This window comes from Etheostoma spectabile, chromosome 3 (assembly GCF_008692095.1).
Source record: "Etheostoma spectabile isolate EspeVRDwgs_2016 chromosome 3, UIUC_Espe_1.0, whole genome shotgun sequence".
NCBI lineage: Eukaryota > Metazoa > Chordata > Actinopteri > Perciformes > Percidae > Etheostoma > Etheostoma spectabile.
The window spans coordinates 23343985-23371529 of record NC_045735.1 but is presented as its reverse complement, the minus strand read 5'-3'; the positions used below and the strand labels follow the sequence as shown (position 1 = coordinate 23371529).

General features: G+C 42.5%; 1 protein-coding gene across 1 annotated transcript in view; it reads right to left on the bottom strand.

Annotated features, from left to right (window-relative positions):
- arhgef17 (Rho guanine nucleotide exchange factor (GEF) 17) overlaps positions 1 to 26741 on the bottom strand; it is a 63661-nt gene extending 36920 nt beyond the window's left edge. Inside the window, 1 exon segment of the mRNA XM_032504548.1 lies at positions 20957 to 26741. Coding sequence (XP_032360439.1) covers positions 20957 to 26227 — 5271 coding nt within the window. The 5' untranslated portion in view covers positions 26228 to 26741.
- Between the last annotated feature and the right edge of the window lie 804 nt (positions 26742 to 27545).

Sequence of the window (27545 nt, the reverse complement as noted above, 5' to 3'; positions counted from 1 at the left end):
AACAAGCCGCCATGACAGTCTGGCTTGAATTTCGGGAGAAACCAGGCCAACGTGACACGTTCGTCCAATCATCTGCCGTCCGCAGTCGGCGTTGCTTCGGTGTGTTCTGAGGGACTTTTTGGCCGACTCGGGGAGGCTGCCTTTTCTGCCAACCGTCAGCCGTCTGGTTGGTGTGTCTCGGCCTAAAGACGCTTTAGGCCCGTCGTGTTCGATTGGTGCAAGATACGACCCCGAAAGTTTACAGCCATGCAAACATGCAGGTATGAAGTTTGGCATGTTCATGGTTTTCATTTGGTGTGTTAGCCCGCTATTTGTTAATTATTACCAATTAACACAAAATACAGCTAAGGCTGATGGGACTGCTATTAGTTCTGCAGGTGTTTGGTAATGAACCAAAGTATTGGACAAATTGGTGGATCACATGAGGTATTACAATTCCTCCTGAAGGGAACATGAATGTGTGTGGCAAATTGAATGGCAATCTATCCAACAGGTGTCAATATATTCTACTCCAAACCTCAATAGGGAGATTTCAGGGGATATCTAGAATTCTGAGGACACATCATGAATGTCATGAAGAAGATGTCTGCTATGTATACCTATGATTTTCTTCTGTGACGTGTCAAAAAGTCTTCCACCTATTGCTGGTACACTTAGTTTACATTGTTAGACCACCCTCCCATGAGTTGTGCTCCCAACTGTCGGGAAAAAAACTGAAAAAAGGGAAACATTTTCTTTATCTCCACTACAGACTATACACGATACCGGATACTCCCAGGATCATTTATAACTGCTCACATTAAAACAGTCACATTCCACTACATCTGACACTGACCACACACACACACACACACACCACACACACACCCACACACCACACACACACACACACACACCACCACACACCACACACCACACACACACACACCCCCACCACACACACACACACACACACACACACACACACACAGAAGCCACAGGGGGTGCTCTCTGTCATCTTTACTGTACACATTAACCACTGCTTTGTCAAAATATTCACTAACAGTGTCACATACTGAACTTTCTGACTCCTCATAAACACACTGCATGTCCTTGATTTAGGGAAACTAAAACTGACATAACTTTTGTCCTGACTGTGGGTCACAGATCAAGGTTATACCAACAAACCCAACACAAAGAATTGATATTGAAAAACAGAAACCGGCCTTTTGAAGCCAGTTTACGGTAAAAGATGACAGTGATTAAACTATTCAGCCCAAGTATTTTTTTCCCCCGCAAGAAACTTATATTGCTAAATATTGATATTAGCTAGTAAATTGCACAACGTGGTTTTACAACTCGTGGGACAAGCCAAACCACTGAAATCACATTATGAAACGTCAAATACACATGGGGTCGCCTGCAGGGCTCAGTCTCTAAAACACATTTTGAAACGCAGTGTCTGCAGAAAACAACAAATAATGAAGTGTGAACAGCCAAGCAGAAAACTGCTTTTTTCACACTGAGTGATAGTCAAAGTGCTCATTTGTTTGTTTGTGCTCTAGATTAAAACTGACTTATTTCTTAATGGCTTTACACTCCTGTGAACCATGTGTTTGGACTGGGCTAATATCTATGGTCTATTTGAACAGGGGCCTGTGAGCAGTAGGACATTTAGTTAATGTGTACTCATAAGTAAAGCCGGGGAGGAAAGAAAATGTTTTTAAATTGTGCACAGAGAGCGTTCCGAAAACTGGGTGTGTACGTCTATTTGAAAGAAAGAGAGAGACAGTTTTGGACTTGGGGGGCGAAGTATGCAAGCAGAATAAGAGAGCAAACTGAAACGAAAGATGATAGCATGAATAAAGAAAGAGAGAGCTGCCAGTGAACTTCAGGATAGCCAGAGAAAATGAAGAAAAAAAGGGAGAGAAGAAAAGAGACCCCGTTTCAACCCGGCCCAATTCCCTCTCTCTCTCTCCTTATATGGCAGTGTTGGGTGTGTGTGTGTGTGTGTGTGTGTGTGTGTGTGTGTGTGTGTGTGTGTGTGTGTGTGTGTGTGTGTGAGATATGGGCTCAGTCCCAGTGTTGCTCTCAGAGGGAGCGATTAGATCAGCGAGCGCATGATGACTAAATTCAAACTAAAGGTTTGTACACTGCCTTGCCAGCTTCGGCACGTTCCACACATCCCCTTCCCATCATCGACTCTAATGCACTTTAAAATATCTATGGCATTTAATACACACTCCATAAAAAAGTACATAAAGTCAATGCCAATTGTCAGGATCTGGTTAATGTGGTAGATATTGAAGTTCAGTTTACCACAAAATCTCGACAGAATTCTTGGTTTTGTGATCTCAGTCCCTTGGGCGGCAAATGATAAACCACTTTTGGTCTTCAGTCAAGAGCATTTAAGAAAACCCCAGATTTTATCTTTGAGAGGCAGTGGAAAGGGTGGGGAGAGGAGGAAGGGAGAGAACAGAAGAAGAAGAAGAAAAAAAAAGACAAGAGCTTACATCACAGCCTGTTTATGGCTATGACTCCTTAAAGGGGACAAAAATAACCCCTGGGATAGCTGCCTCAGAATGGAAGGAATCATAAGAAGCCAGAACCCTCTCTTTTTCATTTCATCTTTCCCTCCCTCCTCGTTGCACTGGTGTGCTTCCCAGAATGCTCTGGCCTGAGCCCAAATGACAGGAATGCAGGAATCCAGGTAGCATGTCTGCATGAACCTACACACACTCACGGTAGACACACAACCACACGCAATGCATCCATCCACACATACTGTACAAGGAGGAATATACTGTACATGTAAATATACACATATCAGTACAGACAAACACACACACTGGGATCAATACAGAGGGAGTCAACCGCTGGGCATGCACTGTACACTTTTATATTTCGTGTATGGTTTAATTTCTGTTTTTACTATAATATTAATCAATGCTCACATAGCATGGACAGACTGAAATGGCGTATGTATGACACGGCAATCCGATGCCATTATTTGCATGGTATCAAGACGCATGCTTTCTTTCTAGCATCAATGCCGTTTGGCCTCCATTGACTTACATTGCCTTGCGATTGCGTGTGAATTCACGCCTAGGTGAGTAGTATGAAAGGGTGAAAATCCACAAAGGGAAGTTGGTCGGGGTGGTGGATGGGTAAAAAGACAGGACCTTCACCCAGGAGTCCCGCGTGTCGCGTTTCCATCACGTTTTACTAAAGCCAATCACCGTTCTTTTTTTTCCTAAACTCAACCTTTGCTTTCTTCTTGCAAAAACACGCAAAGTGGTGTGTATGTTTACGTCCACTGTATACAGTGTAGATATACATGGATAGCTCAAAATGTGTCCAGATAACACGCCACTTGGCTTAAGAAAGTCGGTTTAATGTTTAAACAAAGTCACGATGTCATGTTGGCATGGATCAATCGAAATGTCACAACTTGTGTGCTAACTCTGAACGTAAAAATGGATCCCCCAATCTTTTTTTTTGTTGACAATTCCAATAAGGTTTTACAAACAAGATAAAAGGCTGCATTACTTTTAGTTTGAACAGAAAGCAAGAAAATGAGAAATATGGCTATTTTGCAGCAAAATAGTTTATGTAATGTTAGAGCAGAGACTCAAGGCTACATCTTAGCCAGATGTAAAATCTATAAGTCACCCAAATTAAAACAACAAAATACGTTGTTTGTCCATGCCCTGTAAAATATGCTTCTCATATGCTATCCACCTCCATCTTGCTCTTATCTTGTCATTTGTCTTTCCCTTCCCATCATGTCAGCCCTATACTACATGGAGAGGCCGAGTAAGAGAGAGGGACAAAGAGGGAAAGAAAGTTTGTTTTTCCGGAGAAGACCACATTCCCAGGCCTTTACCATTCCTCTTTCTATTAATAGAGCACACACACATACAAACCAAACACAAGCTCTTCGTTCACAATGGTCACTGTGAAAAAACACAAGCAGAGTCCCATCTCTTTATGTTGTGGTCCTTAATGCAAACACATATCGTTACAATGATCTCAGACGAGAAAGAGACAGAGAGACTGATATTAAGGCACCAGACTCACATGTGTTTAACATGACTGACACAAAGCCCCATCCCTTCTCTTCTTCTATTGCCCATTATCACCGTCATTTAACTTGGGCCTTAAGCCTGATCTCTGATTTATTTTGCACATTTATCTTACCCATGTCGAGCCTCTCACGCTGACAGTCAAGTAACATTATTTCCTACCTCACCAGTACACTGAAAGAGTCCGTGTGAGACACCCAAAAAGACAGCCAGTCAGACAAAGCTCCTCCTTCTTTTCTTTTTTTTCTACCAGGACTGCAGCCTGTCCTTTGGAAGATAAGATGCGGTCCTGTAACTCTCTGCTGGGTTAATGCTTGAAGTGTTTAGCTGCCACAGAGGTGAGACAGAGGGGAGGGATGAGAGGTCAAAAGGTCTGGTGTTGCCCCCGGAGGCTGCTCACCCACTGCTATTAGGAGAGGTTTTTAGAGCTCAGTACCTAAGGTGGTTGTTAGATTTATGGTGTACATTGTGCACAGCTTGTTCGCCATCCCACTCACTTTGCGGTGTTAACCAGAAGATACCACTAAACAGAGACAAAGTTTTGGTAAATCAAGTTTTTTTGTTTTTTTCTGGATGAGACTATTTGTATTTTAACTCGTACCTATGAAATGTAAGTCTTATGTGTTTGGTACCTGACACCAGAAAACTTTACACAATTACAGACTAAGTTTCTGAGAATGAACATCCTCAGCTACATTTCCCTAACAATACCCAATATCTCATTATCCAAAAAGAAAAACAATGATAATCAAAGGCAGGACTCTTTGCATACAAATAGTTTCTTATTAGATGTACAACAGGGCTTTAGCTTTGTTTTACTTCTGTTATCTGACACATATTGAAAAGTTTATGTTAAGTGCACATTTAGGTAGACAGTAGACCATCTCCAGGCACCGATTAGAAAGCAACCAGTGTTTATCACCTTAGTTAAAAATTGAAAATGTTGCGTGAAACATGGTTATTATAACAATGACTCAAGAGAGTATCACTTTTAGAAATATTACCCTCTCTAAAATTCAAAATTGAAACTCAAAGTAATAACTGCTGTCAGCTGTCAGACTAGCGTATCTTGTCAACATGTAACGTCTTTCTTAAAGAATTGGAAACTCTCAGATGATGTTATAAAAATCACATAATTTCTTTAATTAAGAAGTGTTACATTATGAGAGGCAAATTGCTGATTAGAGATGCAAGAACTACACCAATTGATAATCTAATTTATAGCTGATGATGCAAGAATAACATTGATTGATTATATAATAACTCATAAGAACCAATTAGAGCTGGGCAATATATTATCTTAGATTTTGGATATTGTAACATCGTAATATGGCATAAGTGGTGTCTTTTCCTGGTTTTAAAGGCTGCATTACAGTAAAGTGATGTCATTTTCTGAACTTATCAGACTGGTGTAACTGTTCTATTATTTGCCTTTACCCACTTAATCATTATAGCCACATTACTGATGATTAATTATCAGAAATATTTTGTGAAATCACCAATAGTCAACACTACAATATCGTTGCGGTATTGATATTGAGGTATTCGTTCAAAAATATTATGATATTTCAAATGGCCATTCCTAGAACTGATTATCTGCTAACTAAAATGATGAGGAAAATTGGGTATTATATAGCCTCCCTTTGCCGGACCTTCTTCCAAAGCACGCTGAAGGAGGGTCTGGCTACTCCACGTAGCATTCAGGACGGGAGGAAAACAAGCTCTGGTTAATTGGCATTTCTTTAAATCAATCAGAATCGTCATGGGCAGAGCCACAGCAAAATAGGCGTAAAAGAGATAACTCAGATTGGACAGATAGTCTAGCTAGCTGTCTCAATTCACCCTGCAAAGATCTGAGGAGCAGAAAAAACTAGTCCTCATTATTCCACCGAATTTACAATTCTAACACAAAGAAAGCGTAAGGAAACTTTCCTGCGGCCCCAGAACTATAATGGAAAGGATGTAGACTAGGTCGTACAGTACATCACTGTCAATGCTGTACCACACCATAACTTCCTGTAATAAGTTACCACTTTTACTGGAGTAGCTGCCAAATAATTGTTACGAGTGTCTATTCAGAGGTTCAGATAACATTCTACTACATCCAATCTAAATCTAAATACAATCTAAATTTAGTCACTTGACATAAAAACATTTCCCAATTTGCATTGTTCACAATTAGTATTTTTTCAAATTACTACAAATTAGGGGTATAATCATAAAAAAAAAAATAACCACAGACATTGCTGGGGCTGCTGATGATACATTGTGTAGTTTGGTGAAATCTTTTCACCAAGAGGTGTTTATATTTCGGCCTGCCATGCTTTGACAGACACACACAAGCACATATGTACACACCACACACATACACACACTGGGTCCAGGGAGTCTTTTATGGCTGAAGGGCTGTTCACTCTGTCAATAAGATCCAGATGTGAGCTCAGTGGGAGAGGGGATAAAAATAGAGTGAGAGAGGTGAGGGAGACAGAAAGAGAAAGACGTAGACAGGGTCAGATTGAAAGCAAGAGAGAGTCAAAACAATGATCGTCGAAACAATGATCTCAGTGAGAAAAGTTGGGTGTGAACATACAGTATGAGAGCAGACACTGATGAGGTGAACAGAAAGGTGTGGAAGAGACGTGTTGTATTGTGCTCACTGTTTTCTCACTTTCTTCTTCTCCTCTTTAACAGAAAAACTAGCCCCTCTGATGTCACCACATTCCTAAGGCAACATACACACACAAACCCGTCCCACACACATGGTTGCCATGGGCAAAAAAGAATACACATAGGGGCGCAATTATCTTTCTAGAGCCAAAAAAAAAAAAAAGTCCACAGCTCCATCACTGTCTATCCTAAATACAGTGTCAGTTGCTTAAAAAAGTTACCCAGTCGTTTAAAGCAGCAGAGCTCCCACTGTCTTTTTTTTGTTGTTGCTTTGAGTGTGTGTGTGTGTGTGTGTGTGTGTGTGTGTGTGTGTGTGTGTGTGTGTGTGTGTGTGTGTGTGTGTGTGTGTGTGTGTGTGTGTGTGTGTGTGTGTGTGTGTGTGTGTGTGTGTGTGTGAGTGTGTCGGTCAAAAATGCCTCCCCCAAGCCCACTTCCTGCCCTGCCCTCTCAATGAAGACAATTATGGTTCCTACAAGAAGGATAACACAGAAGAAATAGCTCCTTAAAAGGCAGGATCCAGGTTCTTTTCACCTCTCCACACATTTTTCAAATTATAAACCAATACTTGCACGGTTTTCAAATATAAAGAATAGGTTATTCTGTCTGCATGAAGGAGTACAGAGCAGTAGGTATTTATTAAAATGATGGCAGTTTTGCTTTATTAGAAATCAGACAGTGACATAGATCACAGGCTGGCTTGCAAAGGCTCACAATATGGTTTTCTACATAGACACAATTATGCTGCTGCAACAGCCTTTTCTTTCACATTATGGTAGTATGACTTGCCAGATACCTTTACTGCAATAGATCAATGTTTGAAGATATCTGGGGTCTTCAAAACACAAAAGTTTCAAATTGTAACAGATAATAAAGAAAGCTGCACTCATTTGGACAAAGCAAAAAACAAAGTATTATAGAGATCTGTAGGCCAGTTTAAGAAGAAGGACGTCATCTTTCTACAAGGAGCAACAACAATAGCAACAAAACTCTTACTAGAAATTTGACGTGGGTGAGACTAACAACTATACAGGTTGTTAAATAATGTAAAAAATAACAGCTCTTCCATCTCCATATTTCTATGACTGACATGACAAACTTGACATCAAAAGCCCCTAGCAATCACTATTGCAGCTACCCATAAAACCTCTCTGGGTTAGTTCGCAGAATGTTTTTGTCCATGTTAAAAAGGTACAATATGTAATATATTTACTTTAATAAATCAAAAAATGACCCCAATGTATCATCAGATATTTAAAAAACATGCTCAGTTTAAATACTATCTTTTCAGACAACAATGCTAATGCCAACGCGCTACAGGTATAACGTTGGTACAGCCATGAAAGCAGCAAACAAACAAACAAACAAACAGGATCAACAGATTCTACTCAACCTAAAAAAAAAAAGAAATGGCACGTTTCTAACAGTTGCGTGACCAGAGATGTAACAAACCCCGGGGAAATATTGGAGATGTATTTGAAAAATTAAGACAGCTTAGAGCCCAAAAGGACGCCAAGTTGGCTAACTTCTTCCTGAACAGGCAAGCAATTGGCTTAAGGCTAAATGATCAGGGCTACAACGGACAGGCATTTTATGTAATTTCAACATTTGTGTACTTCCACTGAATTATATAGCTAGAGTACCCGAGTTGGTTACTCGCAAAAACAACCGAGTGTGAAGAAAAGTGATCCCAACGGGCCTGGCTAACACCGCCATGCTAACCCTGCTAACTGCTAATGTTACCGGAGGACCAGGCTAGCGGGCCAAGGCTGTTTATAACATGTAGCCTGTTCAGTGGCCGTAGCCAACCACAGTAAGTTATTTTAAAAAGAGAGGGGGGCTGTAAACCGGAAAGAGAGGACCGTGAGTTAGCAGTGCGTTTAGCAATTGTTGCAATAATTCTGAGCCAATAAAGTGTGTTCAGTCAGATGGAGAGGACGGCAAGGTAGTGTTATTTTTAATGATTCTCACTGAAATTCTAAGCAGAGGAAGTGTGTCGGTACGTATGGGTGGAGAGGATGACGAGGTTGTTGTGTTTTTAGCGGTTCCAACTGTAATTCTAAGGTGAACAACTGTGCCTGTTAGTTGGGTATAGAGCTCTGTGTGAGCATGGGGTTTTATGACTGTCAGTATAGCCAGAATCTAACGTTAGCTACTCCGCTGTGCTGTGAAGTAATGTCTGGCTATGTGAGACAAGCGTCTAGCAACATTGTTGTGGATGCTGCAGTCTCAGCCTGGCAACCTCCGTGAACTTTCAGTCTGGGGAGGAGGGGGCGGGGGAGACAACTCTCTCCAGTATTTTGAATTTGTACTGTATTTTAAACAGCTGTCATTATTACATATTGCACCTTAAAAGAACCATAATTCCAGCATGAGCTCGATGTCAGATTGAATAGTGAAGTGAAATAAAACTATCAGGCTGATTGCCAGAGAGGCCTGTTCAAACACAAGGTCAAATAATGTAAAAATATAATCAGAAAAGAGAAAGATATGTCATTCATGTGGTAATAACCTAATAGGAAAAAATAACATAACTGGTTTTTGACAGCTAGAACAAAGGAAAGTGCAAAACAAAATTATGATAGGAACATGATGGCTACAAGAAGGCACTACTCCTTTCAAGCTGCAAAAAATGGTTTGAAACTTCAAGGTCATATTGTGAACTATTTTTAGGAATTTGGCATCTTCTTATCGCGAGTGTTTTGTTTGCTGAGCATTCATTCACAACCTTGTAAGTTCTCAGTGACGGTGTTAGCTGCACTGAAATGATGAACGTTCACTAATTTAATAACAAAATGATACAACAGGCATGTGGCCGAGGTGACGTGCAACAAAATGACAATGCATGATATGGTGGGTATATAAAAAGGTGTCGGACCCACTGGTATCTGTTGCCATTTCGTTGGGTTTGGGCCCTCAGACTTTACCACAAGTATGTTTTTTAATGGCCCTTACTTGCCAAATTCTTGCTCTTTTTATTACACGGGAGATCAGTTACCAAGATTTAGTCTTCTTCTGACAATCTTGAGTATATAATGTGCTTCAGTGAAGTTTAATGCAAATGGCATCTCTGTAGCACACTGTGTGAACTTGAAATAATTTCTCTCCTCCTTTCACAATAACAAATCAGAACCATACAATTGAAATGCCAACTGGTGAATTAAATGTTTGAAGGGGGTAAAAGTCAAGGCCTGGCTGAAAAAAGGGGCCTATTGAGGAGTGAAGAAGGACTACATTGTTTCAGGAAAGACCTGATTACCCACAATCCCCTGGCTGTCACTGGGTGATGGGAGCTTTGTGTGAGCCCCTCAAACATACCTTCGGACACACACACACACACACACACCAACACTACACACACACACACACACACACACACACACCACACACACACACACACACACACACACACACACACACACACACACACACACACACACACACACACAAACACACACAAACACACACACACACACACACACACACACACACACACACACACACACACACACACACCTCCAATCTTCAGTCATCATCATTATTATTGCCATACTGATTACTGCTGTTCTATTTTGTAAGAGACAGTCGAGGGACAGCAGGTACACACACATGCACACACACACACACGCACACAAACACACACACTCTCTCTAACTCTTGGTTGAGGTAAGGTCAACATATTTCCTGGCTGACTCACAGTTTTGTGAAAACTCATCATGGGACAAAATGTTTCACTTAAGTACAAAGGTTGGCGGTGGCCAGAGTGATCTAGCCTCTCACAAACGACACCTGTGAGGGGCAGGGAAGGGAAACGGGTCACTCTTTTGGAGTTGTTGGAATTTAAAAACAAGTGTTGATTGTGAATTGGTTTAATACATAAATTTAACAAAAGGAAATGTAGGGGTCTATTATTAAATGATCTGCTTTATTCAAAAAAAAAATTACAATATTTAATTCCTACAAATTATCCTCACAAAGTCAGAGAAATGTAAGTTGATAGTGGTGGCTCATTGGTTAGCACTGCGTGGCTTTCCTCCCATCATAAAGACATGCATTCTAGGTTACTAGGACTACAGTTGAAAGTGAGCCGACTGGCTAACACTGGCTCATTTATAGAAATGTTGATTAAGGTGAATTGTCCTAATAGATAAATAAAAACAATGATTTTTTCTGTCTAGTGCAGAGAAGACCTATAAAAGGTGAATCATTATAACGAACACTTACACCGACAATAAACAGTTTGTAAATCCAAACATATTCAATGCCAAATGGGGGGGCAATGTGGAGATCCCCAACACTGTCCCCAGATTGGGTATCTTACAAACTGTGTGTGACTAGAAGAAAAATAAAATAAAATATTTGCCTTAATATCCTCTGCTAAGGCAGTCGTCTATGGTAAGTGCATTCTCAAAGTTATTAGTCTTGGAATTAATTAGGGAAGGCAGCGTAAACAAAAAAATAAAAACTGGAAATACTAAAATGATGACTATGAATGCACTCTTCTTATCACTGTAGCTTGTATGAGAGTGTTTGTTGGTCTTCTTTGCACAATTTCAGGTTCAGCATTGGTATATTGTTCTTTTTAAGGCTATTTGCTATTTGTTACTTATGTTCTCTCCTGAATCCTAAAGTCACTACCAGAAATGTAATCTTCTATCAAATGGGAAAATCATGTGTGACCTTCCCCGAATCCTTTGGGGTGGACTTTGGGCTTTTTCACTTTGTAAACCTATAACATGCGCAAAAAAAAAGATATATTGCAAAATGAAAGGGAAAAAGCCAAAAAGCATAATATGAGGACTTTAAGAAAATAATAAGCAGGAAACAGGCACTAAATGTTTAGTTTTAGTTTTCACTCATCTCATTGAAATCCATGCTCTGGAGGGGTCAAACCATGAAAAATTTCAAATTCACTATATCAATATTTTGCTTTTGACAAATGTATTCCTTTAGCAAAAACACATTCTGAACCATGAGGGGTAGGTAAACTTCACAGTGCCCTATAATGGTGTCATGTAAGTTCTATGGATGATGTAATGGCACCATGGGGGAGCAGAATGATGAAATCCAAATGATAGGGGTGATGTTACTTTCAAGTTCATATGATGACAGCAGCGTAGAGCTAAACATTATTGGACTTTTTCAAACTCTGATATCACACACACACACACACACACACACACACACACACACACACACACACACACACCACACACAAAAACACACAAACCACACAACACACACCACACACACACACACACACACACACACACACACACACACACACACACACACACACACACACACACACACACACACACACACACACACACACACACACACACTCCAGCTAAAGTTTAAAACAATCTTTTTTGAATATATCAAAAAAGAAAAGATAAATGTAACCAAACTAACCAACATGACTTAAACAGCATCCCATACAAACACAGAGAATCATCTCCACCTGCCTGTGAAGCTGCTTTTGCCTTAGCGGCTCCCGTCTCTCTTCTCCAATCATACTCCTCCTCCCCCTGCGCCTTGATCCGAGATCCCAGCAGCCACTCAGGAACAACACTCCGACATTTCCTGTTTCTCCCAATCCCATTTTGGCGAGACTTTCTCAACTGACAGCTAGAGCATGATCCAAACCGGCGGACTGATGCCATAAGACAGACGAAGGAGAGGGTGAGAAGAAGACAAGAACCGAAAAAGAGGAGGGAGGAAGAAGCAGAGTGTTTCTGCTGTCATGTTTCTCTGGGTGACAAAAGTCAACCGAGAGAATAGGACTCAACAGCCCACTCAACCCACAGTTCGACCAATATCTAAACCCTATATGAGAGAAAGTGTTGTGTGGTGGGTGTGTGTGTGTGTGTGTGTGTGTGTGTGTGTGTGTGTGTGTGTGTGTGCGTGTCCGACCACGCTGTAAACTATGCTATGCTACACGTTGCACTGGTGACACAGTTGTACCATTGTCTGTGACTGGGGGAGACACGGGAAACACGTCCATGACAAATCACTCATGTAGAGATATGCGCATACACAAAATCATACTAGCATATGCATAATAATGTGACTTTAGATTGTTCATTCTCTGCTTTTTGAATGTGTCAATGACAGCGTTATGCTGACTCCTGACTGTGTCCAAAAACCCACACTCACTCATACATTCACAGTATAATACTCAAAAGCTTTCTCTAAAATAAGCAATAAGCTGAGGAATTCAGACATGTGACTAATGTAATTATGTCATAAGTTTACACCATCACTGTCAGGTGTAGTGACATGAGATTTTTAGTGAGAGAATTCTTTTCCATAGAAGTGTTTAGTGCCTTAAAAAGGGAGTGACTTCAGACACAGGATATAGTATTTTTTCAATTTACTGAAAATGAAAAATAAAAGTTGCTGTTAACGACCACAATCACACAGGGTCACATCTCAGAGGGAAGTAACAGTAACATGAGTTAAACATGACGTAAATTTTACTTAGCTATATGAAAAGATAAGCATTTTGCACAGTTACACATCATTCACTGGCTAACAGCGGAGTCATCTCTGTGTTCTCAGGGTCCTATGTCTGTTGGCATTAACTAACATTGTAAGAGATTGGTGGGGAAGAAATGCTAAAAGAAAAAAAAAGGATATGGACGTTTCCAAAGTCAAGAAACCTATCTTGCCCACAAATTGGAAGATGTAGGTTTCAAGGAGTACTATCAGTAGGCTATAAGCCGGAGGTTGGTGATTTCCACACATTGATACAGGGAAACATACAGTGACCACTTGAGCAAGCAAAAAAACATTGCTGAGAACATTTAACCCTTTTGAAGGGTCTCCATAACGTGTCATATTAAGAGAATATTAAGCTGGGGAACATAGGACCCTGGGAATGTGCTCCCTTAACAGCTAGCTTGCCTTGTTAGCTGGGGTTAGCTTCATTGTGTCTACAACAGCTTTTCTATCCCTAGCATCGGATAACTCTTTTTTTGGCAAAAGGCAGCATCAGTTACTGGTATCAATACTTGGGAATTACCTGTAACAAGAAACCTTCTGGGCTCTCGGCATCTTACCTGACGCTAACAGAAAACAGCAGCAGATGGGCCAAGCTAACAGAATCATTTTAGTACTGCAATACACAATAAAAACGAATATCCATAATATGAGGAAATTGAGGTCTTTAACTTATTTCCGATGCTTGACTATGACTTGGAAGTCACCCCAGAGGGGCTAATTCGTGCCTATTTATTAGCTAGCTTACAAGCTACAAGCTGAAGCTAGTATGGACAGGATATACTTTCTACTGTGGCTCCTTGAGTCCATGCATCGTTTAAGTAAAACCACACATGCCGCAAAAACCAAGTGAGAGCTGCAACTGTTGATTATTTTATTAGATGAAGCAATTAACTGGTCAATTAAATCTCAAAACACTTATAAAAAATTAATATTCATCAAGTTCCCAGAGCCCACGGTGACATATTCAAATTACTGTTTTTAAACCACTAAAGGTTTGTTTGTTTTTGTGATCAAATATTTTTATTATTCTATTAACAAACAATGCCCTGAGAAAAAGGAATGCATCCCAAGACCAAAAAAAACACAGGGAGGAAAGACGGGGAGGGGGTTGACCTAGTAAAAACACAACAGTAAGGAGGGAGTCTGCAGCTTACCAATAAGACATACAAAAACAGACTTACACAAACACACACACACACATACACATACACACACAAAAGACATTGACAGAGAGGAGGACATAAGACATACAGGAACAAACATGCACAGAAAGAAGTAAGGAGGCTAAAGCACAAGTCTACAGCGCCACTAAAGGTTTATTATTATTTAAGCTTGAACCAATAAATTATTGATCCCTCATCCAAATGGTTGCCTTTGGGATTTTAAATAAATTGGCTGAACAATTAATCAAAAAAAAGTTTAAATTCTAACAATTTTACATTATGTGTCACAGCAGTGTGCAGAGCAGCAATGACTGTAAAACGTATACAGACATGACCTGCTGGCTGGTAAGTACTCTGTTGCTTACCAGACTATTAAATTAAGTGTTGACAGGAAAAACCAATGGATCTAATCTGTGAGTTGTTATCCCTTTTTTTCTTCTTTGCATATGTAATGGATTTTGCTGTCGCGGCATGTAAAGTATTTTTTGTGGCATTTTTACAGTTTTCCAGTAAACCTTAGGCGATTCCACTTAGGACAAGGCAGCCAACAGTGCAGCCCTGCATTTGGTGAATCACCTGCAAACTGCAAACTAAAATTCTCACATTAGATATCTTTGTGGCCACGTGTACCACAGATGTATGACTCAGACTGAAAACTACAGGGAAGACTAACATGACTGAGAGAAACCCTGCCAAAGATATAGCTTACTGTATCTATGGCACACACGCAAACAATCTTTTACAGACGGCCCCATTTTCAAACCAGTGTAAGAACCATGTGAAACCATTATTTATCGACCATTACTCATGTCACACACACACACACACACAAACACACACTTTAGTATAGAAATCTGCCTGTGCAAAAGTTCTGCTAGAAAGTGCTGCTTCAGAGGATGCTTTCCTTACATAAGCAAACTGCTCTGTAATTACACTGGGTGGATCCACACAGACAGAGAGAGTTAGACAGAGCCATTCTGAAGGGAGCGACTGGGACCAGAAATAAGGATAACAACGAGGGGGAAAAAGATAGAAAACAGCCCCAATAGTCACACTTTTTTCATACACTTTTAAACTGCCATGCCTTTCCACTGGCGAGCCATAACGAATTCAAATGCAGGGAATATCCTTAAAGAAAAAAGTCAAAGATTTCCAAAGCATATTGCAAATGTCGCCAACCAAGGGTAAGGACACCCAGAATGGTTTTCCCCACAAAGTTTTATTTTCCCACTGTGAAAAACCAGATGGAGTCTCATGTTAGTTAAAAGGAACAGTTCAACATGCATGAATAGATGAGAAGAGCTCTACCACTTATATCTGTATGCTGTGTAGCTGGGCCGGCAGCCCATTGGTGTAGCTTTGCACAAAGAATGGAAACGGGAGAAACTGTTAGCCTGGCTCTCAAGAGTCAACTCAAAAGTTAACAAAATCTGTCTACCAGCACCTCTAAAGCTGAAGAATTGACACATTATTTCTCATTTGTTCAACTTGTACAGGAAACAATATACTGGGCTCTTCCTCAACAAGGAGCTTTTAATTTCCGCTGGCTGCACAAATGTGAAGGACAAACAAACCTATGTATACACACAGTTGGCTACAGCTATTTATCAAAATCATTCCAGCATCTCTTAGATTGGCCGCCCTGTCAAACCAAATAGGTCTAATATTAAATCCCCCCCCCCAACACACACAGACACACTCACTCCCACTCTAAGGAACGCAAAACATTTTTGTTGTGCCTGTCCCAAAAGCAATATTGAGTGTGTGAGACACAGAGACAGGCAAACCTCTGTCTGTGGGTGTCTGTCTGTGGGTGTCTGTCTGTGTGTGTGTGTGTGTGTGTGTGTGTGTGTGTGTGTGTGTGTGTGTGTGTGTGTGTGTGTGTGTGTGTGTGTGTGTGTGTGTGTGTGTGTGTGTGTGTGTGTGTGTGTGTGTGTGTGTGTGTAAAGTCAAAATGGCTAGAAATACATGTCGCTCTCTCTGTCCAAAGAGCTCTGATCTCTTAGGAACTTAACCACAAAGAAGCAGAGACCATAGCAAACACAAATGCTTGTTACGTTCAATCTACTCGACCAGTAAGATCTACATGAATGCCATCGCATTTTCTTAACAGGATCCCACCATGCTCCCAGTACAATGGTCCATCCTTTTAAGCTGGGACAGTATTTGGCCTCCACTGGCATAAGTCAACTCAAAATGTCTAACATGAGAGGCTGCCTATGTGTCATTGAAGCCACAGATATCTGCAGTGTGGCCTTTTGATCTTCTGATTCATCCCACCTCCTCCTTCTGATCAACTGAGTCATGGAGACCTTCAACCAGAACAAACCACATCCACATCCTTTCATCCCTCCTTCACCTTTACCTCCTTCAGCATCCCTCACTTTTTGGACGTCACTAAACCTGTGTTGACCTTTGGATGTTAAAAAAGAACCCCAAACACCCACACTATATCCTTTATGTGTGTCCTTTAACTTTACTTTTAAGTCTGCTTTTTTTTATTATTTATTATTGATAGCTCTTACCAACAAAATAGAGGTCCATTAATAGCCCTGGAATAAATTGTATTCAATTTGAGAGGAATGACAGTCTAAGGAGGAGCCTGGTGTGTGACCTAGCACCCATCCCGTGGGCACAGGGATGTGCATGTCTTTTTATTGTTTCTGTTCAGTGATGATTTTATTTAACAAATCAAAAGTTCTCCGGCAAAGTAAAAGCTCCATTTGATTACTGTTGTGCAATGTGTTTATAATACCAAGCCTATATTCTTTTTACACATGCCCACCCATGGCATCCTTTTTTTTTTACCAAGTATTTTACCATGAGAGACATTTAATCACTGACATAAGAAAATAAACTAATGTAATCTCTGGCAATCATGGCCAAAAACGGTTGCTGCACCGATCTCTATGTGCTGAAACGTGAGTATTTTGCCCTTTTGGCTCCGCAACAATAAGGAATGTCACAAAGTCCCTTTGCCTTCGAAAGCTCCCTGAAACATCCTGCTGTGACAACGAGGGTTTTTGGTGGTTTTGGCTGCTCCAGTGCATTTGTGATTCAATGTCGACTGACCCTGAACAAATCCAAACATTTATGGTGATAGCTCACTTTAAAGCCCATCATCTCTGTTAAAGTGAGGTATAAATCCCACTGTTTCCCTCTAGTGTGTTCCCAATAATGTGTCATAAACGCTCAATTATTCAAACATCTGAGCCAAGAGCAAGCCAGCGGACTGCTTGAGTATCTCTACCTTGACTGCTTCTCAACAGCACAATCACATCTGGGCAGGAGTGGGGAATGGAACAGGGGAGTGAAAGAAAAAAGGCTGGGCAGAGGGAAAGTATTTGATTCCACGTGGGTGGCCTGATAAAACTAAGTCAGTCATGAATCTGAAGCTATAAACACGGTGCTTTTAGACCTAATGCATGCAGAGCAAAGCACAAACCAATCTGTCTTCTTTCTTTCTCTCTGGGTTTCTATTTCCCACTCTCTTTCTCCCATAAGCACTCCAGCTAGCATCCTCTTTAAACATGTACTGGCCTCATCAATAGGATAAAAGGTAATGCCTGACTTTTGAGAAATTATTTAATGTGAGTCACTTTCTAAGACAAAAAAAAAAAGACTGTGGCACATAAACAGCTGCCTTTTTTTTTATTTCAAAATGCAAACACCTATTACTATGGCCAACAATTGGTAGGCTACTGAATGACTGGCCAGACTTGTAATTTAAATGTTGATATAAATGTTGCACATTTTGGATGGTAATTTTTTTGCTCTTTGACCACGTTTAACACTGATGCATTTGAGAAGTTTGGCTTGTTAAATCACAGGGCAGGATTTTATAGAAAGATGCATTGTATATTAAAATACTTAAAACAAGATTCTGGTATAACTCATTTACAAATGATTTTGTTAGAGTTTTTTTTGTTAACAAGCAAATTTCTTTCCCAAATCTGCCCCACATGACACAACATGCACTTTAAAAGTTACAGGATGTTGTTCTAGTGAAGCAAAAAATGTAAACATGAGTCTAAATGTATGCCATATGGTTGTGAATACTTTAGAAAATCACAACATATTGACAATGGCTATCGCGATATTGATTTTGTACATACCTCAGTTTCAATTGAAAACTAGCTTTTTTCTATCATTATCTGCCATTACCTCCTCCCCTCACTCCCCTGCCTCCATCACCATTTCATTCTCCAGCTCTCTCGGTTCTATTTTAATCCTGGAGCTTTTTTTGCCAGCAAGCGTTTCCTTCCAACTCTTTTTTTTCCTGTCTCTCTCTCCCTCTACCTGACATTTGGCTCGGCAGCCTGCCTCACACCAAGACAAACGTTATGACCTCACTTCACTGAAATGTTAGAGACGCAGAGAGAGACAGCAAAGAGCAGAACAGGATAACATGGAAGAGGAATGCTAGATAATTAATATTAAAAAGACAATAGGAGATAGGGTATGAGCTAAAAGTGCTGCATACTGATATAGTATTTCAGACTTTGACTGGACCAACATGTGGCTGCATAACAAAAGGAGAAAAAGTGAAAATGGGACAAAGGGCTAGTGAAGGAGGGCAGATCAGAAACAGACAAAGAAATAATTTAGTTGTCAGAAAGCGGGCACTGTGCTGTGGGTGAAACGAGCCACACTCCAGTATCCAGAAAAGGAAAAAAATAGTTATCCCTCTCTCTTTCTTTCTTAGAACTTGTCTGTGCCCCATTTTAGCTTGGCACGGTTGTTTTTAAATTCAGTCCAAATCCATCAAACACACCGTGCACCATAGCTGCAGGTCAAGGCTCTAAACACTGCATGTTGGCAACACTCTGGGCTCAAACCGTTTGAACGAGCCATTGATATCTTCCAGACAAGCAATATGCACATGCACACATACACAGAAAGAGGAAACCAGTTTATAATACACACGCAATACACAATGCAGTGTGCATATACACACACTGGCCGGTAATTCTGGACATCATCAAACACTTCAGTAACCACAACAACTTCCCATTTTACTAAACCCATTTCCTGCCTGGTAAGGTCACTCGCCAATTACTGCTACTGTCACTACGGCAACGAGGAAGGACAATGGGCCAAGGGAGTAAAACAATAATCAAAAACGAATGAAGACCAAGGCAATGGATGGAAACAATATCAATGGGCAGCAAAGAACTTTTCTGAGAAAATTTCAAAGTCAAGTAGCAAAAGGAAAAAGAAATTGTTTTTTTTTTGCTAATAAAAACAACATGGTCCACATTACTGAAACATACAGAGTGACAAATCACAAGTATCTACAGGCAACAGTTGGCCTCCCGACCAGAGAGGAGCATAATCATCATGACATGATGTAAGCTAAGCCCTGGATGATACGTCTGCAACCTCCTGTCCTGAGCTCAGACAGGATGGTAATCCAAATGTTTTTTTTACTTTCTCCACACCTACTGTATTCAGAGTCACACCCATGACTGTAAATTAACTAAGACCTCCAGGGGGGAGAGGGAGAGAGAGAGTTATGAGTAAAGGTAGAGGTGTATGGCAATGCATGACACAGACATAGAAACATAGACAGACCTTCCCACAGTTACACAAGTTAAACCTCATAAGTGGCTAGTTAACAAACCTTACACAATAAAGGTGTGTGCATTTATCTGTCTTTAGGTTTTTACATTAGTTTACATTTTTTAGACAAAACTACTTGCATACTGTAAGTTTTTACTTCTTATTCTACACAGTGGTGGTTTAAACCTTGAATTCATGGTCAATTTATTGTTTTGTATAATCGTAACCCTATTGATTGTTTTGGTCACAGCCTAATCAGGTAACCTTTGCATAGCTATGATATAACAAGCCAGACGTATCCCATTGTTTAGACACCATGAGATACTGAGTAAATGCAGCATCATGGACACATCAACAAACGCTGCGTTTGGGTCATCTGTTTATTACATCCCTCTCTATGATACTGGCACAGAGACAATCATATTGGATGAAACAAATAAAGAAAACAGACACACGTGCAGTGGGTCTTGAAAGCCTTAAAGCCTTTAGTTCAAGCCTTTAGCCTCATTTGTTTAATCAAACTACTAACATCCTCTGATGCTTGTTTAACACTGCTCAGCCTTTAATGGCTTCTGTATTGTAGTAGTACTGCTCCCAAATGCACTCTGAAATGTATCATGTTGGTCCAGAATCACAGTACTTTATAAAAGTACCAGGCACACACATTCACCTATGGGTGTAGCTATGAAACCATAAGAACAAGCCAACTGTACAGGACATTATCGGCTGTTGTAAGACAACTGGTTTTACTTCAAATCCCATCTATCTTTCATTGTCACACAAAAACAAATCAGCTTCACCATATTATAAACATCTGAAAAGGCCAACTACAAATAATTGACAATAATTTCTCACTCACTCAAATCCACACCAATTTTAAAAACCATGACTCATCAGAACAGACACCATGCAACAAGCAAACAGTGAGCACACCAGCCTTGCACTAGGACACACTTACATGACATTGAAAATGGTAAAAAAAAATTGTGGACTTACCACTTTGGGCTTGGTCTTCTGTGGAGTTGCGGTAGATGCTGTGTCCTCTGTGCTCTTCTTCTCTGGTCCGGCGTCTGTAATTCCACTGGTGCTGGTCTCGCTGGGCCCTTCACATGCCGACACTGAACCTTCCGCTTCATCCCTGGCTACTGGTAGAGGCCCTGGGCCCTCGGCAGTGCTCAGTTCCAGAATATATTTCTGGGTCACATGCTCCAGAGATGGAGCCTCGTCTCCTGGGGGCTTACTTGAGGTTGAACACTCTGCAGAGGGTCGGACGGCAAGGCAGTCCACTTCCTTCAGTGGCTGCAGTTGTGGAGGTGGGGAGATGGGGATAAAGGTGGCGGGTTCACTTGCATGGCGGACATGCTTGGGTCTGGTTTTGGGTTTGGACTGCAGTGGGGGAAGGGGAGGGGTGAGGTTGCTTTGGATACTGTGATCCTCCTGCCCCTCTGAACCCAGTTCTGGGGGCTCAAATGGGTCCTCATGAGGGAAAAACTGAGCCAGCCTGTTTGGACGCTTTCTGGTTGGCCGACGGATCATTCTAGGGGACAGAACCTCTGCCAGCTTGAGGTTAAAGTTAAACTTCTGCACATCGGTCTCTTCTTCACTTTGGTCTATTAAATCATCATCTTCTGCATCATGGTTATCAGAGTGGGTTGTGCATTCTGACTGGGAACGAGCTTTCTTGACATTTTTTACGTTTGACTGTGTCTGCAATGAGTATTTAGGCTTCACTTCTGGCTCCCAGAGTTCCTCCCTCTGCTCGTTTAGGATCGGCTCACTGCTGGAAGGTGGAATCGGACCAGGTTGATCAAGCTCACTGATTGGATGAGTACTGCCAATCTGACCTCTGAATTCAGGGTCATTCTGGGAAAGAAAAGGGGCGTCGCTACGGCGACTGGGGTCACTGAATGACTTCTTCTTGGGAGCTTTGCCATTGCCATGGTCATCTGTCATCAGCCTGTCCATTGCACCTGGCTCAGCTACGATGCTCCTGATAACGCCACTGTAGTCACGAACAGCATCATCCCGGAGGCCGCCATCGCTGCAAACTGACAAGTCACTGGCCACACTGCCCTTGTATTCTGACAAGATGGCCACATCAGAGGTGTCTGGAGCACCTCCTCCTCCTTTGACAGATAGGGATCCTAACAAGTTGCTGTCTACAGAGGAAAAATTGTTGTTATTCCCTTCTTCTGCCACAGAACAGCGCCGCTGAGGCATGGGGTCACTGAGCGACCTGTAGACCGTGGACTCCCCATTTCCAACAGCTGCTATTGCTGACTCTGAATTACTGCTATTACTGGAATCGGAGCCTGTGTTATTATTACCAGAAGGGGAAAACTTGCGCCTTCGACGGACAGAACTTGGTGTAGCAGGGGCTTCAAGTCTTCCTCCTCCTGCGGTGCCTGTTGACCTCAGCAAAACAGCGCTGCTGGTGTTGATCTCTTCACTGCTGGTGTTCACATTGTTAATACCAGCAGTGCTGCTCAGCTCCATGATAATACTGTCACTCTCAGCCATACGGGCACGACGAGGCAAGGAGGGAGGCACGCCGACTTCATTCAGACGATTTGTACAATTCAGGCTGTTCTCCGTCATCTCTTCTCTCTCCTTCTTGAACCCCTCCGCCTCATGCAGAGCAGATTGATTCCATATGGTGACAGGCTGCCCAAGCACATCCCTAGCAATTTGTGAACTCAAATTAACCCCTGCTGACCCCAGGAATGACCTCTCAGAGGGGTCACTGGGGCTCGTCTCTGGCTCGGTTACAATCCCTTCATCTGTTAAACTAGACTCATGACCAGAAAGTTCATCCACAGAGCGGTCGTAGAACATGCTTTCCTCCGAGTCGCCCTTCAGTAAGACTCTCTCCGTCTCTCCACTCTGTCTCTTTGCCTTCTCCCTGTACTCTGTGCCCCTGCTGTTTAGCTTCTCCAACTGCATACTTTGTCCATCCCTCTCGCTCCTCTCCCTCTCCCTGTTCTCTCTCTCATGTTTATCCGTGTCTTTTGTGTTCTTAAACTCAGCCTCTTGGTCTGTCCTTGCCTGATCCTGAATGCTCACTCCTGCTTTTTCTTCCTCATTTGTTTTATTGAGCTGGAAACATTCCTCCTCCAAATCATCTTGAGTTTTCCTTACATCTACGTCATCATCTTCTCTAGTACTCATCTGGCAGATATCTCGAATGACCTGTCTGGCTTCTTGCACATACCTCTCCTGCAATGGAGTTGGCATCCTTTCCTCATCCTCAAATCCATAATCCCTCATTCTTTGTCCTCTCCTAACCCTCAAATCCCCCCCATCACTTTCTACTTCCCTATCTGACACTGACACTCTCCCTCTATCCCCCTCTCCATCCAAGTCAAGCTGCTGCTCAGAGGAGCTCCTCTTTGTGGCGCCACCTGTCAAGTAACACCTCACTGCTGTTGTGGGTTTGTCTGAATAAGTGAAGGATTTTGCACGCCTCAGGGTGGCAGTCAAGTCTTTCAGTGACGGGCGACGACCAGAAGGTAGCAGGGTACCGCCCTGAGCCCGTGAGCCCATCCTGTACACCGGTGTCCCCTCCATGACCCCGGATTTGTCTCCATTAGTTTTCCGCACCTTAAGCTCTGACAAGTCAGATTTAAGAAAGCTTAAGAGGGACATAGTTTCTGAGGTGATATCAGGGTTGGACATGGATTTTTTTTTTTTATCATTATCATCTACCCCATTCCCACCTGCGGTCCTCCTTAATGCTGTGGTCTCACCACCCCCAACTCCTGCAGATACCTTGCCTTCTCTGGCAAGTACGCTAGATAAGGGGGTGACTGTAGGCAGAATCTTGGGGCGCACCCACACAGGGGTATGGGAGAAGTTATCCCCATGGCCAAAACTTGGGGAACGGTACATGGTAAAATTCCCATGGTAAGTTTTACTCAGCATGGACGAGGATGCAGTTCTGCTAGTGTTGCCTCCTGCTCTGCTTGTGTTATATAACATAGTTGCTGCACGGTTGGCGCAGCCAGCCTGGTCCTCCTCCTTAAGCGTCTCAGTGCTGGAGTACCGACTGCTGCAACGCGAACCACCAGGACTGGAAACAAATGGGGGGATATTGATCTTTGACACTCGTGATACACCAGTAAGTGTTGTGGATGTCACAGGTGAGGAGATGCGCTCCCATTGCTGCACCCTGGCTCTGTTACTGTGACTGCTGGGTGCTCTTGCAAAGTGGCTCCGAGATACTGTTCTTGCAAATTCTCCTCCTGCGTTTTGTTGGGGGGGCCTCTCTAAGTGCTCCATTGTCAAGGCTGTGTCACTATCGCTGTCTTCTGTTTCGCCATCTTGATCATCATAATCATCATGGCCTGTTGCAAGAGCAGCTCCGCTGACTTTCTTCTTCTTTCTCAGCGAGCGGCGGCGCACTGCCTCTCGACTGTGCAGACCTAAATAACCAGGGCTGTCCTCCTCACTGCCTGAAGACCTGCCTTTAGCACCCCACCAGCCATTTTTACAGCGGGCTAAATTGCTACCTCCACGCTCAGTGGCACCCCTTTCTCCTGCTCTATAGGAGATGGAAGGAGCAGGGCAAGAAGGAGAGAGCCAATTGCCTCCTTCACCTCTTCTTCTTCTTCTCCTGGTGTGCTCTTCCTCTTCGTCTCCAGAGCTAAACCTCCAGTGATAGCTTAGGGGAGAGGAAACTCTTGCTAGGGCTCTTAGCTTGGTGGAGGGAGCTACAGTCGATGAGGAGGTAATGGCTTTATCTGGAGCTGGAGCAGAGGAGAGGGAGGAGGTGGGGGCTGGCGCTCTAGAGGAGCTATGTGAGGAATGTAAACTATCCCTGGGCAGCCCGACCCCCTGTCTATCCCTTCTCTCCCTCACTGTCGGCCGCTGAAGAGAGAAGGAGCAGGAGGAGGTGTCCAAGCTCTCCGATCGACTCCAAGACGAAGTAGCAGGGGGTTGAAGGTCAGGGCTGGGGTCAGATGTCAACCCTGTCGTCCTAAGGGTCTGGTGGGCGGCCTCTGCCTCAGTGCTGGGACTATGAGATCTGAATGAAGATGGGTTAATCCTCTGGGAGTGACTACCCCCAGTGCAACTGAGACTGCTACTGCCGCTGCTGTGAAAAGGGTTTCTGCCAGAAACGTGTTTGTTATTAGAACTTTGTGATTCTATGTCTGCCTCTTCATCATCTGAGTACTGCTGGTGGTCAGTTTTGGAATAACAGTCCATACTATAACAAGCAGTGCTTTCTTTCCTTTGTGCTCCAACAATGCATTTGCCATGCAAAGGCAGGCTACTGGCTTCATTAGCAGAGCTGCAAGGCGAGACCTTGTCACTTCTATCCGAAAGAGGAGCACTTTTACTGGCGCTGAACTCGTGCAGATGTCCTCTGACAGCCGTTTTTAAATTCTCATAAGAGTCAGTCTTGTGCTGCTGTGTAGCTTGGCCTTGTATCTCATCAAAAAGTTGTCTAATTTTTGTGACACTGGGCCACTTTTCAGAATGCAAGGGAATAAAGTCACTGTGGTGTGTAGAGAGATAACTTCTGTGAGATTTACAAGGTGGAGGAGCCCCTCTATTAGAAACATCCTCTCCCTCATCTGTAGTTAAAGTCTTTCTGGAATCAGGGTGACATGCATTGATTTGAGAATACTCTCTCTTACCAGAGTTGCTGTCGGTTGATAAACGTGTAAACATCCGCTGCTTGTTTTTCTTCTCTGATTCAGAGCCTGACACGGAGTCTGTGTCCGAGTAAAACTTCTGCAATTTGTCTGTCGGTGACTCCGCCGTCGTTGTATCGCTATCCTGGAAATATCCGCCACCACTGTCCTCGTGAGAAGATTTACGAGACGGAGACCCGACTCTCCTGGAGCCCTTGGCCCGGGGAAGAGTGTTGCTCCCCCGCGTCACTGCTGTGCCGTCTCCCGGGGAGGCTCCGTGCGTCCCGGCAGAGCCGCTGCTGCTGCTGCTGCTAAACTTCTCAGTGAGCTGCCGGATGGATGGAGAAATAGAGGAGAGAGGAGTGGAGGAGGCTCTCTTTGGATCTGCGGTCGGGAGGCCGGCAGTGGCAGTAGTGGCAGAGATTTTGGAAACTTTTCTTGACACGCTGACATTACGCGTCGCAAAGGGCTGTTCTGCTTTGCTGGGCTCCGGGGGGAGGGCGACGCCAGCTGCCTCCAAATCCTCTGATTTGTGTTGTTGGTCTTCACTCCTGTTGGCGCTCCAGGAGCCCAACTTTTTAAAAGAGACGCTGCGATACACAGCCGCATTCTTCCTCTCTCTTTCTGCCATTGTTCATGTCTTTTGTTAGGTTTCACACACACATTTTAACTCCACGGATATTAGCCTACAGATCCAATCACCTTTTGGAGTTGTAGTCCATTTACCCTCCAGAAGCCTAACGGCATGAAAACCAAAGACCAATCACTCTTTAAAAAAAAAAAAAAAAAGGAATTGTTGGCAAAATTTCAAACTGTACCGTAACGAGGTTATATCAAGTGATAAACCTTTCAGTGAGTACGTAGCTGAGTGCTGCTCTTTTATCAAAACTTACATGTTGTCGATTCCAGAAACCGCATCCGTGCAAGGAGGAAAAGCCCTGCAACTTTTTTTTTTTTTTGGCCAACACTTTCCCAACCTGTTCACAAACACAACTTTTCCATTGTTAATCCCTTACTACTTCTAAACCTTAGCCCATCGCCAGGTTAGCACGCCTACACTGGCCCGACGCAACATCCACTGTTAATTCCCCAAACTGTTTGTGGATTCCTTATTTTGGCATGATGTGGTTTTCCGTGACTTATTGTTTTTTGCATGTTAATGCCTGGGATAGGGCAGAGGGGATGGGCGGGACTATGAGTATAGGGGTTGTCATAGCCCCCTCGGGGATTGAAAGGAAAAGGCTTTTTCTTTTTTGATGGGAGAAGGCAGATACTGTGGACAAACTAGTGTAATTATAGCCCTTTCCCTTACGAAAAGGACAGTAGCACTGTCAGTTTTAGACAGGAAAACATTTTTTTTTAGAGTAACATAAGGACCTTCAACCTTTTTTGTAAATATCCCTAGGAACATATAACTATAAACACACTATTCATGTCTAAGATACAGAATTAATTTAGTATTTCTGTCTTTAGAGGGAAAGTCTCACAGAGGAAGCCAGAGAATAAAACGCTTTGATGTAACACTACATAACTGCACATTCAGCCAATATGCTCAGTACCACAGTGTGTTGGGATGGTGTTGGTGAATTAGTGTCAAAGAAAAAAAAAAAACGAAGACAAATGTTTTCACTCATGCACAATAACCCCTCTGTGGTGCTTCCCATGTGGCTGTCTGGTTAACAGGTCCTTTTGTTCCAGAGAGGAATTCTGTGTTCCATCCCTCAGAGATGAGTAGCTGCTGACTGCAGCGCCCTCCACAGTCTGACCTGTGACATGTCAGGTCACTGCGCTGGCCGATCACGGCCTTCTGCTGAACTCCTTAAACAAATGTAACGCGTTAAACATATAGAACTACGTCAAAGTAATTCCCCTAATTATTCAGTTTGGAAGCTCAGATACAAGTTTTTGTTTATGCTTTCTGCCCAATAAGTTCCATGGAAATCTGTAAC